The sequence below is a fragment of the Ciconia boyciana genome, chromosome 13 (genome assembly GCF_034638445.1).
Source record: "Ciconia boyciana chromosome 13, ASM3463844v1, whole genome shotgun sequence".
NCBI classification, from domain to species: domain Eukaryota; kingdom Metazoa; phylum Chordata; class Aves; order Ciconiiformes; family Ciconiidae; genus Ciconia; species Ciconia boyciana.
This window is the reverse complement of record NC_132946.1, coordinates 17,570,095-17,592,361: the sequence shown is the minus strand read 5'-3', so window position 1 is coordinate 17,592,361 and position 22,267 is coordinate 17,570,095. Positions and strand designations below refer to the sequence as shown.

The window sequence follows — 22,267 nt, the reverse complement described above, 5'->3', positions numbered from 1 at the left end:
CGGGCGCGGCCGCTGTAGCGCCGCGGCGTAGCCCCGGGCTTCGGCCGCGGCGGCGGGGCCTGGGCCGTTGGGGGTGGCCGGGGCGTTTTAGCTGCCACGGGCGGGGAACCCCTAGCAGAGCCCCGGCGCGGCGGCCCTGGGGGGAAGCACCGGAGAGCCCCCGCGAGCGGTGCCCGGTGACCGTGCTGAGGAGAGCCAGGGGGAGGGGCGGGCAGGCGGGACCCTGTCGGGGAGAGCTCGTCCCCGCCGGCCGGTGTGGGGAGCCGGGCCCAGCCGGGCCCCGCACCCCCCGGCGACGCCCTCCTCCGGAGGGGCCGCGGCGGCCCGGCCGTGGGAGGCAGCTGCCCTGCAGCCCGGTGGTGGCTCCGCGCCCGGGGTCTTCTGCTCCCGGCCGAGGGCGGTCCGCCTGCCTGGCGCGGGGCGTGACGGCGCACTGAAGTAAAGGCTTTCCTGAACGCGGAGCGGCTGCACCGGCACACCGGCTGCACCGGCACACCGCCTGCGCCGGGGGCGGGAGCTTTCCTCCGGAGAGGAGGAGGACTCGTGCCAGGCGCGTTCCTCCCCCGGCCCCGTTACCGGGGCTGGCGCGCTCGGGCGCCGGCAGAGAGGCCCGGCCCTGCGCTGCGTGGGAGGGCGCGGCAGCAGCGCTGAGCGCCGAGGGGGACGCCAGTGTCGCAGCCCGGGCGGCAGGGAAGGAGGCCTGGGCTCCACCGGGCGTGGGTGACGCCGCGGCCGGGCCCGGTGGGCTCGGATCCAGCCCTCCCTCCCCTTCCCTTCCCGGCAGCCGTCTGTGCACAGAAGTTTCTGCTCACCGCCGGCTGCAAGGCCCGGGCGGGGACGGGGACGCTGAGCCCCATGGGACTGGGCACCTCCCGCTGTCGCTGTCCCTGTCCCCTCTGCCCGGAGCCCGAAGGAGCCCTTGTCTGCGGCGGGAAATGTGGGCGGCGGCAGGGGGTCGCAGCCCCGGCGGGCACCGTGGGCGGCAGCTGTCGGTCCGGCGACCCCCGCGCCCCATGACCCCGCGGGGCCACCCCGCGCCTCCGCCTTCCCTTCCGCCTGCGGGAGGCAGGGAAAGGCGCTGCCCGCCCGGACCCGCGGGACGGTCGCCCCTGGGGAGGGTCCCGGGGAGCCGCTGCGCCGGGGCGGGGGTCTCTGCCCCGCAGACACTGCCCTCGCCGGGGCGGGACGCGTCCCTGCGCTGGGGACAGCCGGGGGCACGGGACACGCGGGGGGCGGGGGGCGTGTCCAGCGCGGAGAGGCGGGGCTAAGCGGCATGGGCGTGTCCCGGGGCGGGGCCGCGGGGGAGGGCGTGGCCGGCGGCGGCCCCGGGGCGGGCGGAGCGGCGGGGCTGGGCTCGGCGCGGCGCGGCTCGGTGCAGCCGGAGCAGCATGAACCGCTTCAGGGCGTCCAAGTTCCGGCACACCGAGGCCCGGCTGCCTCGCAGGGAGGTGAGCGCCGCGGGGCGCTCCCCGCCGTCCGGTACCGGGGGGGAGGCGCGGGGGCGGTGGCGGGGTCGGGGCTCCCGGCGGGCAGGGGCAGGGGCGGGGCGGCCCCGGTAGGGCGCGGCTCCGGGTCCCGCTGCTGCGGCACCGCCGGTATGGCGGGGCCCTGCCCAGGTCCCCCACCCGGTGCCCCGCCGCGGTGCGGCAGCGTCGCCCGGGCGGCCCCTCCTTGGCACCCGCCGCTTCCCGCCCCGGCGTCCGCGGAGGCTCCCGGCCGCGGGGCGCTTTGCAGCCGGGTGCCGGCGGGGAACCCCAGCCCTCTCCCGGGGCGGTGCAGCCCCCCCGGCCGGGAGCTGCTCCGGTGCAGCCGGTGCCGCTGGCTTGGGGTACCCGTCCCGGGGCGGCAGGGAGCCGGGCTGCGCCCCTCCTGCCGTGAGACCCGGCTGGGCACAGCTGGCACAGGCAGTCGGCCTCCAGTTCGCGCTGCCTGCCGTCCCAGCTCGGCTTGGTACCTCGCCGGCGCTCGGCCTTCCCCGGGCAGCGCCGGCTCGCCCGTGCCAGCCGGGGAAGCGTGCACCCTGAGCGTGACATGCTGGGCCCTGCTCCTGCCACCCCGCTTCCGCAGGCAAAGAGGAAGCGGTGGGGCCCGGCGGGATGGTGCTGAGCTCCGTCACCCTGCCCGTGAGCTGCGGAGCTCGGCACCGCCGAGGCCGGGCAGGTCTGGTGGGTCTCACCAGGCAGCACAGAGCCATGTGGTGCCCAGCTCCGGCCTCCGCCCCACGAATAAACAGCCCCAACCGTGCCGAGCGTCGTGATCCGTCTTGGCTCATGAAGAGATACTGGATCAGGGGTGGGTTGTGCTGGGTGGGCCACATCGGGGAGCGTTACCAGGACACGTAGCCCTTCTGGGAGCTCTCTGAGCCAGACGCTCTTTGCCCGGCATCTCCGTAGCACCATAGCCGTGAGCGAGGCTGCCGCTGCTCTGCCGCAGTGGAGGCGGGTGGTGGGATCCTGCCCGGGTGGCTCCCAGCCCGTGGGGCAGAGGGGAGCTGGCATGGCTAGAGCAGGGTCCCTGCTGGGGACGGTCCCACGTGGGGAAGGGACAGCGTGGACCAGTTGTGTGGCACAGGCTGCTCTGGTTACCAGTTGTGCCGGGGTGGCACACAGGTGCGGGAAGCTGGTACTCTTCAGCATAAGCCATGTGGCCAGAAGTGGAGGCCTCAGGCTGGATGGGTAATGCTGCTAAAAATCATTGTGTCTTGCTGCTTTTGAAAAGAATTTGGGGGCCCCCAGGGCCACCAAAATGTTTCTCTCCCAGCCTTTGGACTTCAGCACTCTCCTTCCCTGCAACTTCCCAGCCAAGCCACCCTTGTGCCAGGCCGGCCCATCCTGCACTCGCACGCCTCTGCAGACCTGGCGAGCACCCGAAACATCCCCCTGAGCTTCAGCTGTAGGAGGGGACGTGGTGGTCCCTGCCATCGTGCCTGGCCTCGAGCATCCCAGCACCACCGCAATGTGCCAGCCTCGGTGCGTCTGCAGAGCAGGTGGCAGGTCACCGAGATCTCAGCCAGCCGAGCGTCTGGCTGCAAACGTCAGGCTGCGGATGAGCTGCTGCCAATGGCTGGCCCGGGGAGCATGTGCATCTGCGTGGTGTGGGTGCTGGGACGCCTGGCCCTGGGGGGTTATGGCATTCGCTGGGCAGGGACGTCCCCGTCACCACTGCCCTGGTGTCAGTTCCCGTGGTGGGGGAGCTCTGCGGGACACCGAGGAGCGGTGTGCTCTTGCCCTGGTGTGCGGGGAGGCGTCTGCTCTGCCTCCGGCAGCCCGCACCGGGCTCGGCACACAGGAGGTGGCCTTTCCAAAAGGCATTTCCCATCCAGGCCTGAAACGTGTCCCTGGGAAGTGAGGCCACATCACCCAGCTCTGCGGGGCAGGAGGTGGGAGATGGACGTCTCATCTCCAAACCCATCTCTGGTGTCACAGCGGGAAACGCTGTTCGTGTCCCCAGCCGAGCAGAGCAGCTTGTTTACAGAGGCGAAGGCAGACACTTGACCTGGCCAGATCAGGAAGCGCAGCGTAAACATGAAGGATCACATCTGAGTCGCTTCTCCCCTTCAGGCAGCGTCTGCAGGGCTCTTCCGGCGCAGGCACCCTGAAAGCTTGCCGTTTGTTTCAGGGACGTAGCACACAGTGGTACCATATGCTTTACCGGCTGCCCTGGCACGCTGTGGGAAGGATCGTTTCCCCGGGGGCTCCCGCCTGCGTGCGGGATGTTGCGGGGCCGGGATGGACCAGCTCAGCAGTCACTCTGCGAAACCTCGCTGCAGGGGTCCTGCGTGGTACCCCCGGATGCTGGGGGCCAGATGTGGCTAGTGACCCCCCTCACCGAGGGACCGGTGCAGGGTGACGGGGTGCAGATTGTGGGGCCCTTCCTCCTTGGTCATGCTCCAGACCTGTTCTCCACCCCCGCTGCAGCCCCCAGCCCGCCTGCTGGGTGCGGGGAGAGGAGCCTCCCTTCAGCAGGAGAAGGGTTAACAGGTCTGCCACCGAGCAGGCTGCTGTGACAAGGACCAGAGGAAGTGCTGCAGGAACTGCTGCTCTCTTCAGGCCTCAAAAGGAAGCCGTGCAACGAGAGGAAACCTGGGGCTCGGTCCTTTTTGGGTGGCGTACGCACCTCCCTTCCCTGCAAAGGGCCCTGCCCTGCTTGCAGGGTAGCCACCACTCCGGCCACCTGCTGCAGCTCTCTGCAATGCCAGTGGCCACTGGCGGGTGGGCAGGCATGGTGGCAGCCGTAAAACACACGCCTTTGCTCAAGGGTTGGACTTGGCCCTGGGTGTGCTGGGGAGCTCCTGGTCCTGGTGGCCACTTGAGGCTGGGTGTCTGTGTCACCTGGAGCGGGTCCGGCTGATGCAGGGCGTCCCAGTGCCCCACAGGTGCAGTGCTCGACTGTGGAGTAGCAGTGAGAAACACTGCAAAGCAGGATTTTGGTATTGGAGCTGTAATGAAGTTCCTTGTCCACGCAGGAAGCACGCTGCCGGAGGTGTTTATCTGCCTCGATCGGCCACGGCCTGACCTTGCGGTGCTTTGCAGCCCAAGAGCCCTTGTCCCATCCCAAATTCCCCGACATCAGTTTATCGCAAAGTCCTCTGAGCCCTTCCCACCATGGGAAAGCCCGGGGCTGGGGCAGTTTCGGGGAGAGGCAGCACTGGGAGCCGGGATGCTCCTGTCTGCCGTTCCTGGCAAAGCTGGCCCCAAAGCCCCCAGCCCCGGCAAGGGGCTGTGCTTTTATGCAGGGAGCATGAGCAGCCACGTTGCCCCGGCCATCCCAGAGGAAGGGGCCCTATAAAGTGCCTCCGGCACGGCTCCGTTGGTGTCAGCAGCCTCCAGGTAGAGCCAGGGCCATCGGTGTGGGAGCTCCGTTGGGGCTGAGGGTCTCTAGCAATGCTGTGCCGGTGCTTCGTTTTCTCCCCTCCAGCCGTGATCTGGCCGGGCGTCGGGCTCCTCTGAAACGGAGACATCTCTTGACATGGGTTTTCCCTCTCCATCCCAGGCCTGGATCGGGGGTATCCGGGCTGGTTCCGTTGTGTCCTGCGGGAACCATGTGAAGGCCAGCTGCCGCTGGATCGCGTTCAATGCCGAGGCAGCAGGTAAGGCACAAGGGAAGGTGTGCCAAGTGCGGCTGGGAGGTGTGGGGTGGATTTTCCCTGTGGTCCCTGCGGGGCTCGTTGCTGGGTCAGCTCCACGGACCCCAGAAGGCATGAGGGTGAGTGGAGGAGGCTTTCCCCGAGTTCCCCCAAAGGTGCTGACAGTCCTGCATTTCTTGGCTTGCATTGCAAAGCTGGGTGCCCCCCCACTGTGTCCCAGGCTCTGGGCATTCCTGGGAGCATCTTGTGGGCGATGGGCAGGCTGGCGAGCGGCTGGTGACCTGCTCCTGTGTCCTCTCCTGCAGGTGTGCTGGGCATCGTGCCGCTGGAGTGCGAGGACGGAGGCAAGAGGACCGTGTCTCAGCTCTGCTGCCACTCAGGTGAGCTGGGCGTCTGCCAGCCCCAGTCCGGCTTGTCCCGTGCTTCCGCCGCGCTCTGCACTGGGGCACCAAGGAGTTGGGTACCACCTCTCACCTCCACAGGAGGCGTTCGGCCCAGCGTGGGCTGTGCAGAGGGGCTCAGGTGCTGAGTCCCAGCCCGGGATGCCGTGTTAGGCTGTGTGTTTTGCAGTCGAGGGGCTGGGGGAGCTGCTGGAGTCCCCAGGGACCATCACCCACGGGCAGGGTGACCCTGACAAGTCTCACTTGTGCGGGAGGCACAAACCGACTGCAGCCACGCTGACCACACGGGGCTCTGCCAGGCTGGGCTTTTGCTAAGAAGCCAAAGAGATCCACGTCCCTTCATCTCTCAAGCTGCAGTGAGGTCTGAACACGTAGCTCTTGCTCACGCTCTTCCTCTAGCACACCCTTACCGTGTTACTCATTGCACGCCCTGAAGTTCCCAGTACGCCCAGTGCCGGGCTGGCAGAGGAGCTGGGGACGGCGTCACTGCGGGTGTACCTGGCTCCGGCGACGGGAGGAACAGGCTGGGCTGGCGGCTGTGTGGCCCTGAGCGGCTCTGATATGGGCAGAGCGAGTGCCGCAGGGGAAGAGGCGGCTGGCAGCATTGCCGCTGGCAGAGGAGCACGTGCCACGGAGGCGGAGGGCTCTGCCTCCTGCCCGGGCGCGGGGAAGGAGCGGTGGGGAGCTCAGGGTACCCCTCTCCTGGTGTTGGAGCAGCAGTGCCAGCCCGGGGGGCACCGACCACCCATTTCCCAAAAATTGCACCAGAGCAGCAAGGCGGGAGCCAGTCCCAGCGCCGCCTTCCTGCGTGCGGTGCCTTGGCATTGCTGCAGTACGGTGCGGCATGCCCAGCCTGTGCTGCCTCCGCCCAGCTCGGTCCCTGCCCCAGCGGCGCAGGGCTGGACACAGAGACCTGCACCGCGCTCGCAAGCAGGCCAGCGAGCTCCGCTGGTCCCAGGCGAGCGCTGAGGGGTGCGCAGGGAGCCAGCGCAACATTAACGGCTTCTTAATGAGATTTAGCGTGAGCCCTTTGATGCTGGCTGTGCCAGAGAAGTGCCTCCAAAGCAGGGAAGGGATTTTTCTCTCCTCCCGGGGCAAATGCAGCAGAGCGAGCTGCTCACTTTTCGTGCCTCCTGGGCCTGTCTCTCTGCAGCCTCCTGGAAGCAGAAAAGTACACAGTGACCTACTTTCCCGAGCGTGCCAAATGCATCCGAGGGGCTGCTGCTGATGGTGCCAGCCTTCCTCCCGCGGGGCCCTGCTGCTGGAGCCGTGAGGAGCGTCCCTGCCACCGACGCGCCGAGCCGGGGCGTTACAAAGGGAGCCTTGTTACCAGCACGGCCCCAGCTGGCCGCGGCCTCGCTTGCCAGCATCCAGGCCCGCACATACGCCCTTGTGCTGTTCATGCTTCTCCCTGTGCCTCCTGGGGATGTCCGTCCTGAAATGAGAGCCAAACCTGGGTGACAGTGGGTTAGACGGGGAGATGCAATTGCGTGGTGCTGCCCTGCAGGGCTCCCGTCCCCCCAAGAAGGGGTGCGAGACCCTGACGGACAGCATGGAGGGGCTCAGGCTCTCGCAGCAAAGCTGAGCTGCTCAAAATGCCTCAGAGGGGCTGGATCTGACCCCGGCTGCCCGCGCCTGCCTGCTCATGTGTGTGTATGAAAAGGGTCTGAGGCTGGGGAAGAGTGAAGGCGTGCGGACGAGCTGTCTGCAGGGTGATGCGGGGATGAACCTCCGCCCTTCTCCTTCCAGATGTGGTGACAGACTTTGACTTCTCGCCCTTCGATCAGCTCCTGCTGGCTACAGGCTCTGCTGACGAGACGGTGAGTGCTTGGTGCCGGGGGTCCTGACAGGGCACCCTGTGTCCCCGGCGTGTCTCTGGGATTCACTGTAGAGCCCGGAGGAGATGGAACCGGAGTGAGGGGAATAAGAGGAGCCTGGGGTGGAGGGTGCCAGCCTTGGGGAGCGGTGTGGGATGTCCCCAGATTGTGGGGGACAGGGGCAGATGGTGTCAGCCAGGGATCAGCCCTCTCCCACCTGGGATGCCCGCAGCTCTCATCCCACCGAGCTGCTACGAGGAGTCACCTGGTGTCCTCGGGGACCAAAGCCTGGAAAAGCAGTAAGCCCAGGTCAAGCGCTGCCGGCACCCAGCCGGGTCCGACTCGCCTGCCTGGGGACTGACCCACCTCTCCCTGGGGCTGCAGGTGAAGGTGTGGCGCCTGCCCGAGAGCGGCCAGGACATGCCCGGTGGCGCGGGGCTGACCCTGGGGCCCATGGGGGGCCCGGTGGACGTGCTGCAGTTCCACCCCACGGCGGACGGCATCCTGGCCAGTGGCGCGGGGAAGCGAGTCACCGTCTGGGACGTGGGGCAGCAGCAGCCGCTGACAGGTAGGCATGGCCGTGCCTGCCGGCTCCTGCCCGCGACGTGTATCTCCACCGTGCAGGTGCCTGGGCTCAAGCAACGGGCTCAAGTCCAGACCTCAGCGTCACCGAACAGGCAGCACGGGTGGCTTTTTGGGCAGGGAGCACCGCAGCCCCTCGTGCGTGCGGACGGGCTCCCCTACGCTCTGATGTAGCGGTGTAAAAGGCTCCTGTGCTGCCCGGGGTGTCTGTGGCAGCTTTGCTGGGGATCCCCTGGCGTGACGGGTCCCTCTCCCCGCGTGTCCCAGCGCGTGGGTAGATGCGGGTGCTGCGAGCTGTTGCTGACCAGCCTTGCCCAGAGCTCAGCTAAGGCGATGGGGAGAGGAGCCTGGGCAGCAGCGCAGGGGTGTGAGCGCCCTGCGGCTTTCCCAGGGCCGCCACCCTTCGGATCGAGCTGCCAGCGGCGCTCGGTCGCGGCAGCGTCCCCGTGGGTCCTGGCCCCTGCTCTGCCTTTCGGAAAGACCGGATCATTTCCCCCGGCAAGCGCTCCCGCGCCCACGGGTGGGAGAGGGAGGGTGCTCATCCGCGGCAGGAGCCCGGCTCGATGCCCGTCCTGAGCCCGCTTTCCCCCCGCAGCCCTGGACTCCCACGGGGACCAGCTGCAGAGCCTGGCCTGGAAGCCGGACGGCCGCCTCCTCGGCACCTCCTGCAAGGTGAGCGCCTCGCCTGGGCCTCCGCCCGCGGCCCGGCCCGGCCCGGCTGGCAGCCGCCTGCGCCCCGGTCCCGGGGGGCACACGGTGCCCCGCTTTTGGGGAGAACAGGGCAGACACGGCGTCAGCGGGCGCCGGGGCGGAGGGGACGGCGGCACTAGATGGCGCCTGCTGCTCGCGGCCCGCGCTGCGGGCCGGGCGGGCTCCTGAGGCGGGCGCGGGGGCCGGCTGAGCACCGGGCCGCGGGGCTCCGCGCTGAGCCCGCGGGCAGAGCGAGCGCACGGCCCGAGCGAGCGGGCTCCCCGCCGCGCTGAGCCCGCGGGCCCGCTGCGGAGGCGAAGCGTGCGGGCCGAGCCAGCTGCCAGGGCCCCAGGCCACGCACAGAGGCCGGGCGAGCAGGGCCCGGCGCGCAGGCCCAGCCGGGCCCGCAGACCGAGCCTGCAGGCCGAGCGAGCAGGCAGCCCCCCTGTGCCGGGCGAGCGGGCCGAGCGAGCCGGTGGGCCCGGGGTGGAGCACGGAGGCCGGCCGAGCGCGCAGACCGAGCGTGCGGGCTACGCGAGCCGTCGGCGCCCGTTACCGCGTGTGCGGGCCGAGCGCGGAGGCTAAAACCCCGAGCCGTGCCGGCTGGGGTGCGGGCCAGCCCCCGGGCCATGCCGTGTGGCCCCCGAGGCCGCGCTGGGCCGTGCCGTGCGGCTCTAGCCAGCACCCTGGCAGCAAGGCTGGCACCGGGGCGCCTCCCTGCTGCCTCCGCGCCCCAGCCAGCCATTTCCGAAGGGCGTCCCGCACCCCGTTAGGCAGTGGGGTGCCGGGCAGGAGAAGGCTCGCTCCCCTGCCTGCGGGATGCTGGGGAGCGCTGGCAGGTTAGCGTCCGAGGGTCAGGCTCCAGCCCTGGCTCTACTTCGGAGGCTCCCCCCTTCTCTGGGAGCAGTTTTGAGGGTGTTGGGGTCCTGGTGAGGCTGTGGGGGTCCCGGGGGTGTGCCCCTGCCTGCGATGTGGGGCAGCACCCGGGGGACACTGTGCGAGCCATCCATAGAGGCAGGGACCGCAGGCAGGAAAGTGATGGGCAGGAAGGAGGGGGGCTGCTCGCTCCAGCCTTTTGCCTAATACGGCCTGACATCCTGCTGGCCCCAGGGTCCTTAACCCTCCTCTGTTTTCTTTTTATCTCAACAGGACAAGAAACTGCGGATCTTTGACCCCCGAGCCAGCCCGGCTGCCTCCCAGGTACCATCCCTCCCGAGTGTGCTGGGCGACGTGGTGCAGGCAGCCCTGCCTGACCGGGGTGCCCGCTGCCTGTCGTGGGGTGGGCTCGCTGCCCCAAACTGTCCCAGCCCTGGCACAGCTTGGGAGAGGCGATGCGACGGCATGGGCTGAGGGCAGGGGGAATGGGCAGCCTCCTCCTCAGCCCCGGTGGGGTTTGGCACAGGGGACCCCTGCCCTCCCGCTGGGGCTGGCAAGCTCCCCCGGTGCACTGGCACGCTGCTGCTGGGGCGCTCTGCCTGTGGGCAGCGATCCCGAGCCCTGCAGGCAGCGATCCCAAGCTCCGTGGGTGCGAGGGCTGTGTCGTGGCTGCGAGCTCCTGGGCTCTGCACCGCTGTGCGGGAGCTGAGCAAAAGGCTCCTGGGGATGAGGACCTGCCAAGGGTGAGGGCTGGGTGGCTGGATCCGCACAGCTCAGCAAATAACAGCGATTAAGAAATAAGTAGAGGACTTAAGCCTTGACGTCGAGTTTAAACAGCCTCTTATTAGAGGTTTCCTGTGGCTTGGGGGCTCTGGCTGCCGGCGGCCGCCGTCCCTCACTGCAGAAGGGGCTGGAAGCCTTTGGGAGGGGAGGGATGCAGTGGAGAGCAGGGCAAGATGGCCGCAGGAGGCTCTGCTGCTCCTTGTGCCTCTCCTGCCGCCGGCGCACGCGTGCCCACGGCCTCTGGTGCCTATGCTTGGGCCTAGCGGTAACCCCGGGCACCGACCGGAGGGAGCCGGTGCTCTGGCACTGCGCTGCACCGGGACTCTGCTGCCGCCGGCTGCCCCTGCGCAGAGCCCAGGAGCTGAGCTCCTGTAAGGCCCTTGGGCGCTTTCTGCGGGTACGAGCGGTGCCCTGACCCTTCAGGCAGCCTTATAAATACACCACCACAATATATAAATATAAACCCAGCGATTACACGTGCAAGAGAGCCAGGGCAAAGTGCTCCCGGCCCTCAAGCGGCCCCCGTGACGCTCCCCTGCTCCGGGTGCCACTCAGCATGGCCGGAAGGTACCAGTCTCTGCTCCCAAGCTCATCCTGCGCCTATCCACTGACGGCCCCAGGCGCTGCTCCCCTCCCCGCCTGCCCCCCACTTCTCCCCCTGCCAGACCTGTCGGCTTGTATAACAACGTTTCGGCAAAGCTGTGAGCGTGATGGGCTTGAGCCAAGTCTCCTGGGGAGGGTGGACTCTGTCTCGCTGAGCTATTAAAAATAACGTGTGAATGATGGTGGCTGTTCAAAGCAGGCAGCTCACTTCCCTCCGCTGCCGTCTGATCCAGCCTGGGGCCGGCGCTCAGGGTTTGCCAAGAGAAATATGCACCTTCGCTGCCGCGGCCGAGCGCTGCCGCGCCGCAGCCCTAACCCCGGCCGGCTCAGAATTGATGAAGATGTTTAGTCTTGGAGAAGTATTGTGCTGAAGGGGAAAACTTTAAAATGCCATAAATCCTCTGGAAGTTTGCACAGGGCTTGCTTAGCCAAGAGGAATAACACTCCTGTGTTTTGTTTTTTCTTTTTTGCCCGGTTGCTGGAGGGCCGGGTTATTTGGAAAGGCTCCTTCTCCCCCGGGCCAGCATGGTTACGAAACCGGGTGATGCTGGGGCCGCCGTGCAGTGCCAGCACCTCGTGAGCTCCCGGCTTTGAAGTCGCCCGGTTTTTCACAGTGGTGAGCGAGGTGAGCGGCGTGATGGGTTTTCCAGCTGGGCTGGCCCCTGCGACGCCACGGCTGGGTTTCCTCTGCAGCAGGCGAAGGGCTTGGGCTCAGCACCACCGCCGGCTCACCCCGCTCCCTTTGCGGCACGTGGTGCCAAAGCCGTCCTCGGTAGAGGGCTGCTCCTCCGGCTGGTTTTCTTAATTTGTCAAGCCTGCCTCATTAAACCGTTCCTTTTTTTAGAGCAAGGGAGAAGGATGCTAAAATAAGAGCCTCAGGAGCGGGGAGGAGGGGTCGCCGCTGCGGTGCCGTGATGCCTGACAGCGCTCTCGGGTCTTGCAGATGCAGCACGTGCAGGCCTGGGGACCGAGGGTGGATGGCGAGGAGGGTGCGCTGCCTGCCCGGTCCAGGGCCAGGCTGGCAGGCTGCCTGCGGCCGTGCCCTCGATGGGGGCCTGACCCCCCATTCCTGGCTGTGTCCATCACAGCTATTTTGAGCACGTCCCAGCAGCGGCCGGGAGAGTGTGACGCAGTGAGAGCAGCACGGCCGGGGTCTGGCTGACCCCAGAGGGTGCCTGGTACATACCCAAGGCCCCTACCTCCCTTGGGAGAGCAGTGGCCTCAGCCTGCTGGACCCCCAGTCCCTCATTGCTGTGTCTGGGCTGAAGCAGGGAGGTGCTTCCACAGCAGCCCCTCTGCGAGCATTAGGGCTGGGCTTGCACCCCGTTGCTGCCCAGCCTGCCTTCCTGGGCCCCCTAAACTCGCCTTGGAGATGCCGGGGCCACCCCTTTGCTGCAGCGGGTCCTGCCGTGCCTCCCCGTGCAGCTGCGCTCCCCCTGCCCGGCTGCGTCTGGGTCTGAGAGCCGCTGTCCTTCCGGAGCGGTCCCGTGAGTCCCATCCTCTGCCTCATCCCCTCCCAGCGCTGCGCTGACCTGGCCACAGCCCACCCTCCCCTCCCACGGGTGCTGGTGGTCGCCCTCCTCGCCTTGACCCTCTCACTGGAACGAGTCACATCCTCTCCCTCCCAGCTTCAGCTCTGCCGTAGCTTTTCCGCTCCCGCCCTCGCCCTCCCCACAATGCCTGGGCAAACCCCCGAAATGTCCCTCCCACGTTCCCTCGGGCCGTGCCCTTGGGGTGCATCGTGCATCAGCCGTGGTCCTTCAGGCGTGAGGGGAGGGGGCTGGGGGGCAGGGTGCTGAGTCGGGGGTCGCAGCACCAGGAGGGTGCCCGTACCCTGGCTGATGCCCCAGGTGGGTCCAGTGTAGGGCAGCAATTTGGGTATGGCGTGGGGTACTAAGGTGGCATCTCTGCTTGCCCGCTCCCCTGGCCACCCTCTCCTCTGGGTCCTGGCAAGCCCTGGGTCCCCGGGCTGGGTCCCTGGGCTTCCTCTTGCCGGGGCTGGCGGGGGCCAGACGGGCATGCAGCAGCCTGCCTGCACCCACGGGCCAGGGTCTCGCCTGGCCTCTAAAGCAGCGCTCTCCAAAGCAGGGTGCACAAGGCAATCCCGGGGAGGGAGGAGGAGAAAATACTAGGCCTTCAGCAGCACGTGCATATCATTTCTACATCAATCAATATACATCTGCTGGGGATGCATCCTCAAAAATATTTACTGACAGGGGTGTGCAATCAAAAACACTTGGAGACGCTGCTGGAAAGAAGGGAGGTGGCTGCCAGGGGCAGAAAGCTGCTACATGGGGGGGATCATCCCACGCCGTGTGGGCAGCGTGGCCGCACAGGAGCCGGTGCCCCGGTTTGGTGCAGCAGAGCCGCATCGGCCAGACACAGCATCGCTCCGGGCCCGCGGTGTGCGGAGCTGATGGGCCGCATCCCACCCCCGCACGCTGCACGCTCGTGCGAGGGGCTGCACGCATCTGGCCGGCACCTGGCTCCCATTACAGGGCCGGGGCGGGTGCCGCTGGTGCCGGGCTGCGGGGCCGCCGCCGAGCACGGCCAGTGTGGGATGGAGAGGAGCCGGCTTCGTTCTCACGAGAAACTTCCCCTGCCGGCGTTTCGGCAGGACCGGGGGCGAGGGAACGGCTGTGTGCGCTGGGTGAGCACACGCTCCTGCTCACGTTTTAATGAGCTCTGTTTTAATGAGCGGGACCAGGGCTGAGGGTGCCTGGGGACAGCTGGGAGGGTGTCCCCGTGGGTTTGTCCCCTCCACGGGTTTGTCCCCCCACCTCGTGGGCCATGCCGGGGGCAGAGCTCCGTGCCTGGGAGCACCGGGGCTCACAGCCCTCCGAGCACGCCTGGTGTGGGGCAGGACCGTGCTGTCCCCCTGAGGCCAGGGGTGCTCCATCTCTGCCCATGGCCCCCAGGGGTGGGAGAGGGACTCCAGCCCCGCTCCCAAACCATGGCCACCGTCCCATGGGCCACACCAGCCCCCCGCCACAGTGGGAGAGGGTTTCCGTGGGCAGCGAAAGGCTATGGTGGCAGGGCGATGCCGTGGCGAGGCAGAGATCCAGGCTGGGGTAATCCAGCCGTGCCCACAGCCAGGACCCCACGGACCCCGACGTGTCGCCTCTGCCCAGGATCCGGCTGTCAGCCCGGGACCGGTTGGGGACCACTCGCTGGGGGAAGATGCATAGAGAGACTTTTAGCCTTCCTCCCTCCCACCCCATCGGCGCGGTATCCCACGCCGGGGTCACCCCGGGGGTACCTGACTCCCAGCCTCGGCAGCGGCTTCCTCCAGGCTGGGGGAAGGTCCGCAGCATCCCACATTCCCAAGGAGACCGTGGGAAGCTTTGAAAAAGTTGGCCTGGCTCTGGGCTGCCTATTTATAGCACCGCGCGCTCGGCGCTCTCATGCTTCTGTTCCCCAGTGTAGTTGCACGGGACTGTTTATATTTCCTCTGCTCTGCTTCCCCCTCGGCCGTCCTTCCCAGGAATGCCGCTTGGTATTGCAGACATGGGGAAGTCGAGGGGGATTCGGGAAGAGCCAGCGGCATCATGAGGGATGCGGGCGGGCGGGGGCACCGGCTCGCCCTCGCCTGGGTGCCCTTCCCTCCCGCTGGTGACAGTCTCGCCGGCGCGACAGGGTGCAGGCACGAGGGCGCGGGTCGGCACCTTACTTACCTGGGGCTCCGCATGGCATTTTGGGAGCCCCCCAGCTTGCTGCTTGAGCTGGGGCTCCTGGCAGGCTCATACTCGAGAGGGCAAAGGTGTTTTGGGGATTTGATAACAGCCTCACGGCAGGCCTGGCGGCACCGGTGGCTGCAAGAAGAGATGAGATGTGGGAGAGGTGTGGATGATGGTGATGGGTGCGGATGGGTGCTGCGGTCTGCCCAGCCCACGTGGCCCTGCTCCTGTCCCATGCCTGAGCATCTGTGCCGAGGTGGGAGCCTCTGCAGCCGTGGGGGCTGTTCCGGTGGGAGCCCACTCACCTTCCTGCCCTTGCTGGGCCGGCAGCATCCTCGGGGACGTTGCATTGGCCTCACCAAGGGCAGGAGGGGCTGGACAGCGGTGGGGGGCTGTGCTGGCAGCGGGGCGGGAGAGGCAGAGCCCGCACAGCGCTGTCGGTGCCCAGCTCCCCCCGGGGCGTGGGGGCACCAGGGCGATGCTGCCCTGGCCGGTGGGACCAGGGAGGCGGCGTGGGCAGGAGGGGGCTCGCCCCGATCCCTCCCCACCGTTGCGCAGACACCCCACACCCGGCAGCGGGCAGGGGCCAGCGCCGGCAGTGTGACGGCTGCCGGAGCATCGCTGCCGTCGTGTGCGGTGGCCGGGCTCTCTGCGCTTCCTCAGGGGCAGGTGACAGCTCAGGGTCTCCCCGAGCTCTGGGCAGAGACCAGGAGCGGGGCTGGCCTGGGAGAGGCCGCTCCGCTCTCCTGGCCACCTCTGGAGTAATGGGGATTTGGCAGCAGAGGGAGATCACTCACATTCTTGTGCGGGGAGGAGGATGCGGCGCCGTGGTTAACCCCCTCGGCTCCCCAGGAAGCCATTCCTCCCGCCCCCCACTGCCTCGGGTCCTTGCATTTTGGAGGGAGCAATGGCTTTCCCCACCCGAGTGGACCCGTCCTTTCGGTATGGACAGGAGGTGTCTGTCTCCGGAGCCCGCCGTGGTACCCCGGCCTGTGGGACCCCTCCTGCCCTGGCACCCGCTGGGCAAAGGGGTGGCTCAGCCCAGCTCTGGTGCCTCCTGCGCCCACTCGGGTCCCTCCGCTGGGGTTGCTTCCCACTGGGGTCAGATGCTCGCGGTCTGCTAGCCATGCCCATGCTCTGCCAGCCTCGGCACGGGCAGGGCTGAGCTGTCCCGGCCCCTGCCGGCCACAGGGTCTCTGCCAAGGGCAGAGCTGTGACCCCCCCCAGCTACCTCCCGCCCATCCAGCCCCACGGCCCTGCCCTGGGCTCCCCATCCCCGGCGCTCCCTGCCCTGCATCCCGGCTGAGGGCGACTGCTCCCGCGGAGGCAGGGATGGTCCCGGGGATCGCCCCAGCACCGGAGCAGCGTTTGCTTCGTGTCGGGCTCTCCCAGGCAGCCGAGGAGCCGAAGGCGGTCGCTCCCTGCGGGCAGCTGTTACCAGCTCACCCGGCCCCGCCACGGCATCGCTGCCAACAGCTGCATCCGACACGCTGGCCCTGCTCCCCGCCGCTGGCCCCCCCGCAGCCCGCAGCGGGGTGCTCCGGGGCTGCCCAGGGAGCAGGGCTGGGGACCCCCGTGGGTACCGGTGCCGCGCCCCAGCCTGTGCTGGGAGGAGTGGGTTGAGATGGGGAGAAGGACGGTGCCGGGAAACCCTCCCCATGCAGCCGATCCGGCTCTGAGGAGGGAGCACAAGCTCCCCCCAGCCTGGGCTGCCTAAAACCAGCTGGGCTGGACCCATGCAATGGGCTGGAGGAGGCTGGGCTGCCTCAGCGCTGGTGTGGCCAGGGAGCTGGGAGGCCTCCTCGGCTCCCCGCGTGCCGCCCCAGAGCGGGTGGGCTCCTCTCAGCCTGCCGGGGGGACAAGCAGCTCGGGAGGGATCCCTGTTCCTTGGGCTGCAGTGGGTCCCCTGCTCCAGGGACACGGGGGGGGGTCCCAGCATCGCCCTGGCTGGGTGCCAGCGTCTCTGCCCAGCTCTGCCAGCCCCAGGGACCCGCAGCAGCCCCACGGCCGCCCCAGGGCTCTCCACTGGCCACCGTCAGTGCCAGGTCACACCGCCCCATCCCTACCAAGACCCTCAGCACCGGGGCAGGGGGTCCTCAGGGGCCCTCCCAGGACTGACTGCCGTCTGGCCCCGCACGCTCACCTCTGGCAACATCTGCCACCACCAAGAGTGGAGCACCCCGTCCCCGGCCTCCCCGCATACTTGCTGCCATACGTACTGCTCAGCCGGGATGGAACTAATGCAGAAAACATGGCCCCGCGCCGCAGCCAGCACAATGTGGGCTGGGAGTGGCCGTGGCATCGCCCTGCCTTCTGCCGGCCATGCTGCCTGCCCCGGGGGGCTGCCACCCACCGCTGTCTCTCGGGTGCTGTGCTGGGGTCCAGGCGACCAGCGGTGCACAGGAGCCAGCAGAGCCGGCGCAGTTGGCTATCGAATCTCCAGCTGTTGAGTTTTGGCTGCCACAGCCGCACGGCTCAGGTGCAGAAGTGCTCTTCCGGCCGACGAGCAGGCTGGCCCTGGCTCCCGGGGTTTCCATCCCTCTCCGCACCGATCCTGGGACGTGCTCCCTTCTCCAGGCCCTTCTCCCCCTGGGAGCCGGCTCCGGTGCCAGCATGTTGGAGGTGGGGGATGGGCCCCTCCTGCCCCACATCCTGCCCCTGCGGCTGCGAGTGCCGGGCTCAGCTTGGCCAGCGCTGCCTCTTCCAAGTGAGCCGCGCTGGCTGGCGAGTGCTGTGTTTGTGCTGGCAAGGAGGCTCGCGTGCCAGAGCCAGGGGGAGGATGAGCTTGGCACCGCGTGCCTTCTCCCATCCTGGCTGCGGGTCTCTCCAGAGAGTTGGCATTTCTTTGGGGCCAGTGGCCGGGACCAGAGGAGGCTGCTCCCAGCGGGGCTTCTCTGGTGGTGGGTGGGAGATTCGGCATCTCTGTGCGCCCTCGCCGGCCTGCCGCGGTGGCAGAGCCTCACTGGCGGTCACAGTGCGGTCGTGGCCGGTGGTGCACGGTGCTCATACCCAGGGGGATGCTGCTCACAGGACGCGGCTCCTCCGGCACCGGGGTCAGCGTGTGCATGCCCGCCTGGGGCTGTGGACGCGTGGGCACCCTCCTGTGCCCACCCCATCCCTCCTGCCCCCACACCGGATCCCCAGTGCCCTGCGCGGAGGTGCCAGAAGCGCCACGCCGGGTTTAGCTCTGGCAGAGCCCTCTGCTTTTCCATGCCAGCTCTGAAATCGTTAGGAGTCTTTTATTGGCGCTTCACAAACGAGAGCGAGGGGGCTGCGAGCGCTGCCTGCGCCGCGGGGTGAGCGCTGGCTGCCGGCCCCCGCTGGGACACCGGGAACCGCAGGACCCATCTGGGGGCCACATGGGAGCCGGCAAGCAGCCGCCGCCAGCCCCGTGGTAACTCTTCCCCTCCCATCCTCAGCAAAGCAGCACTGGGGCCGGGGGGGACAGCAGGCTGGGGACAGTGGGCAGGACAAGGTGGTGGCGTGGACTGGGGGGTCCCAGCCCCGCAGGGAGCCCAGGGGAGAGGCGGAGCAGGGCTGCAAGGGGTTAGGGCAGTGTGGGGACCGCGGCCGGGCTCAGTCTGCCGTGTGTTTCGGTAGCATCCAGACACATGTGGGGCACCCAGCTCCTGCAGCCGGGATTCGGCACGGATCGAGAGCCCGGGGATGCAGCCGGGGAAGTAAGTCCCTCTGTCACCGTGGCCATGGCCGCGGCCAAGCCTTTTCTCGTGCCTGCAGGCATGGAGCAGCTTCCTCGTGGCACACTGGCCCCTGAGCCCCCTTGCTGGGTGTGGGGAGAGCCCCGGGGGGGGTGGGGAGCCATCCCGTGCCCCCTCACGCTCACGTTATCTGCTGCCACCCTCCGCTCCTTGCCGGGAGCCAGGTCAGCCACTCCACGAAGCAACCACGCTGGCACCGGCACAGGGTGGGCGCTCAGGACTGTCACTGCTTGCAGGCTGTCCCCACTGCACTGTCACCATGGGCACCTCTCAGCGGAGTCGGGAGCCAGCACTTGTGCTCGGCCCCGGGGCTGTTCACGGCCGCTGCCAGTGAAGCACGCGTCCCGCGCGGCGTCCCGGCACGGCCGGCAGCAATACTGACGGCCGTGTCTCCTGTGCCTTGCAGAGTGTCCTGGGACACGAGAACAACAAGGACTCCCGGCTGCTCTGGATGGGCTCCAGCGATTGCCTCATCTCCGTCGGGTTCAGCCAGGTACAGTCCTCGCCAGGAAGGTGGCCCCAGCGCTACCGGGATGTCCAGCCCCGCTCACTGCGGTGGCTATGCCGGGGCCCCAGGTGCTTTTTGGGTGGCCTGTCCCCCATGAAAGCAGGAGGTCTCCTCACCAGGTGACCTGGCCTTTGCTGGGGATGGAGGGAGGCTGGCTGGCGAGGGAGGTGGTGCCGCGGGGCCGCCTGGGCAGTCCCGGTGCCCACCGACGCCGTGTCTGTGCCCCTGCAGATGCGGGAGCGGGAGGTGAAGCTGTGGGACACGCGGCGTTTCAGCGGGGCGATGCTCACCATGGCACTGGACACCTCGCCTGGGTAGGGATGGGGACTCGCCGCGGGGCGGGAGGGCGGGCAGTGGGGACGCGGGGCGGCGTGGCAGGGACGCCATGGTCAGAGACCGGCGGGGAGCACGGTGGCGGAGCAGGAGGCGGCAGAGAGCTCCTGGCACCGGCAGCGCTTGGCCACAAAGCTGGGGACAAGGCTGGGGACGGCGTGGCCGTGTCCCCAGCACCATTTGGGTGGGATGGGAGGGCGGTGGCAGTGCTGGGGATGGCATGGAGGTGTCCCCAGCAGCGCTGGGGTGGGACGGGTGCTCCGTGGCGCCGGGGTGGGCGGTGGCTCTGCTAGGGACAGCACCGGCAGTGTCTGGGGTGGCTGCTAGCTGGGTGGGCGCGTGCACTGGGGCGGTATGACAAGATGCTGCAAGCGAGCGAATCTCTTTGGTGCTGCCCGTGCACCGGAGCAGCTCGGCCCCAGCCCCCTGCTCACAGTGGGGCTGCAGTGCTTTGTGCCATGGTGCCGTGGCGGCTGCCCAGCCAGCCATGGCCAGGCTGGCGGCAGAGCTGTGCTCACTGGGCATCCCTTGGGGAAGTGGAAGAGGAGCTTTTGTGTCCGTAAGGGGTCAGCGCCCCTTGTCAAGGCGTGATGGAGCCGTCTCCTGTCTGCGGGGCACTGCCGAGGCGAGGAACGCTTGGTTAGACCTGGCCTGGCCTCTCCCACGCCGCCCAGCGAGCTGGCTCGGTGTCACGGTGTGGGCGAGGAAACAGGAGAAGGAGGAGAAGGAGGAGGAGGTGGCACCTTCATCCCACCAGGGCGACGGGGGTTTGGGGCAAGGTCCTTGCCAGGCTGCACTGGAAGCCGCCAGCTCTCCCCAGAGCTGCTTGCAAAGCACAGGGATGCCGGGACCCTCGCCGCACGCCAGGCTGGTTCCGTGGTGGGCTGGCACGCCGGAGCAGGCTGGGTGGTTGGCAGCCGCCGGGTGCTAATACGGGGTCTCTGGCAAGGGGCTGAGTGAGCCGTGACAGCGGGGTGGCCCTTGGCCGCCCTGCCGGCATCCCCTGTGCTGAGGTGTCAGCTCCGAGCTGGTGCTGGCGGCAGCCAGGACTAACAGCAGGGGAGAGGATTGGCCACGGGCATGGTGGGGAGGTGCTGGCACGGTGGCTGGGGGAGCAGCCCCAGGTGGGCGCAGGCGGGGAGGCTGATGGAGCATCCCTTGCCCTCCTGCGAGCTCCCAGGCTGAGCGGCTTGCAGCTCTCATGCTCCCCAGCTCTGCTGGCCCAATGGGCAAAGGCAGCCATGGGGTTGCCACGTCCAGCCTCAGTGATCAGCCATCATTAGTGTCCAGAGTGAACACTCTCAAGGGAGGCCACGGCACATAGCGTGCTGCAAGAGGACGCTTTGGGTTCCCTTATTGCTGCCGGCGGAAAATCCAGTGGGAATTACCGTACATCCCGCTGCTTCTCACACCCCGCACGCGTGGGCCTCCCCGCCAGCGCTGGGCCGGGGCGAGCCAGCCCAGCTAAATTGGATGCAGACGCCAGGCTGTGCTCAGCCCCCTTTGCGCAGGCTGGAATTATTTTGGCTGCCGGCTTTATCGGCCGCCAGGAATGCGGCTGGCGGGCGCTGCCTGCACGTCACGCCGGGGCTCTGCCGGGTTGCGGCTGCGTGGCGGGGCGATACGGAGAGGAGTTGGGGGTGGTGGGGGCGAGCGGGGACCCCCCCCATGCCGGGGAGCTGCCAAGGAGCGGGAGGTGCTTTTTTTAGGCAGCCGCGCCGGGGCCGGCCACGCTTCCAGCCCCAACCGCTCCCTGCCTGTAAATCTCGCGGAGATGACAAATGGCGGAGGGGGATTTGGGCTGGCTCCCAGCAGAGGTGCCGAGCGGGGGCCGCGCTCTCCCTCCAGCAGAGATGCTCGGGACCCCCAGAGCCGTGGCTAGGGCAGGAGGCGGAGGGTTTGGGGGTCGCCGGGTCCCCCCTGGAGGCAGTGCCCAAACAGGGGAGCTGCAGGCTTGGGTCAGGCTCAGTGCGGGGGGTGCTGCATGCTGCTGCTCCAGGGATGGCAATTCAGCACGCCGGGGATGGCGGAGCAGCCATGGGGCTGGAGTGCCCGTTGTGGATCTCCCGCGTGGCCGTGGGTGCCCAGCACGGGGCATCGAGGACCGTCCGGCAGCGCGGCAGTGCCGGCCATGCCGTGAGCCGCACGCGGGGAGCCGGGGGCAGCAGCAGCAGCTCATTGAGGCTCTTTGAGGAAGCAATCAGTGGGCGGGCAGGAAACTCATACCATTCATTACTGACGCCGGCCGGCAGGAAGGGGAGCCCGCGTCCCCACCGCGTCCCCACCACGTTCCCCACCGCGCCCTGCCACAGGGGCCGTGCCCACCAAGCCGGCCCCATGCGTCCCGGGCACCCTGTGGCACCCCACAGCGGGGCCACGGCATGCCCAAGGGTGGGGACACCCCCAGCGTGCCCACCCCAATGCCCACAGCCGCACTGAACCCCGCGGGGTGGCTGTGTCCCTGCCCAGCATCCACAGGAGAAGAGGACAGAGAGTGGGGGGCACCAGCCCCATTCACCCCCACATCAGCAGGTGCGTTCTGGGGGTCCCCCATCCCAAATCCTGAGCAGGCGAGATCTTTGCAACCACATAAACCTCATTTTCAAAGCACCCCGGCTGTGCCGGGGCCGTGCTCAGGAGCTGAACCCCCACCAACGCCCAGACCTCCAAGGGAGCCGGTGGCAGGAGGCGCGGGTGGCCCCGGCCTCTCGCCGCGCCGTGGTCCTCAATGTGCCGCCTTCAGGTACCCGCCGCGCCCTCCTGCTCGGGTTTTGTCTTCCCCCCCGGCCCCCTTTAATTAGATCAAGGAGCAGTGGGGCAGGAGCCAGGAAGGGGCCTCAATAGGTTATTGTTGCCCTAAATTGTAACCAGCACCGGCGGGGTTGGGTTACTGGCTCCAACTCAGGGTCAAGCGACCAGACCCTGCTGCCGCGTACCCGGCGGCTGGCGCAGCACTGCCCAGGGACGGTGCCGTCACCGCGCTGGGGCCGGCGAGAACAGCGGCTCCCTTGTGTCACCGCATCTTTTGGTGTCCTGAAAATGTCCCCCGGGCAGCTGGGGGTGCCCACTCGCCGAGCAGGGGAGTGGGCAGTCTCCTGCCCACACCACGGCCGGTTCGGGGCTGTGGCTTGGTCGGTAGCGCCGCGGTGATCAGGTCTGCAAAGGTCCCGGGCAGCTGTGTCCCCATGGCGT

General features: G+C 68.3%; 1 protein-coding gene across 3 annotated transcripts in view; it reads left to right on the top strand.

Moving 5' to 3' along the window:
• Positions 1 to 1,319: 1,319 nt before the first annotated feature.
• CORO7 (coronin 7) overlaps positions 1,320 to 22,267 on the top strand; it is a 39,310-nt gene continuing 18,362 nt past the window's right edge. The window contains exons 1-10 of one of the 3 annotated variants that reach the window (XM_072877638.1): positions 1,325 to 1,448; positions 2,736 to 2,969; positions 4,993 to 5,089; positions 5,392 to 5,466; positions 7,237 to 7,307; positions 7,689 to 7,872; positions 8,482 to 8,558; positions 9,726 to 9,776; positions 18,641 to 18,727; positions 18,974 to 19,056. In XM_072877638.1, coding sequence (XP_072733739.1) covers positions 1,389 to 1,448; positions 2,736 to 2,969; positions 4,993 to 5,089; positions 5,392 to 5,466; positions 7,237 to 7,307; positions 7,689 to 7,872; positions 8,482 to 8,558; positions 9,726 to 9,776; positions 18,641 to 18,727; positions 18,974 to 19,056 — 1,019 coding nt within the window. In that variant the 5' untranslated portion in view covers positions 1,325 to 1,388. Of the gene's footprint in view, positions 1,449 to 2,735; positions 2,970 to 4,992; positions 5,090 to 5,391; positions 5,467 to 7,236; positions 7,308 to 7,688; positions 7,873 to 8,481; positions 8,559 to 9,725; positions 9,777 to 18,640; positions 18,728 to 18,973; positions 19,057 to 22,267 lie in introns of all 3 variants that reach the window. The other 2 variants (XM_072877639.1, XM_072877640.1) reach the window with 2 other exon arrangements.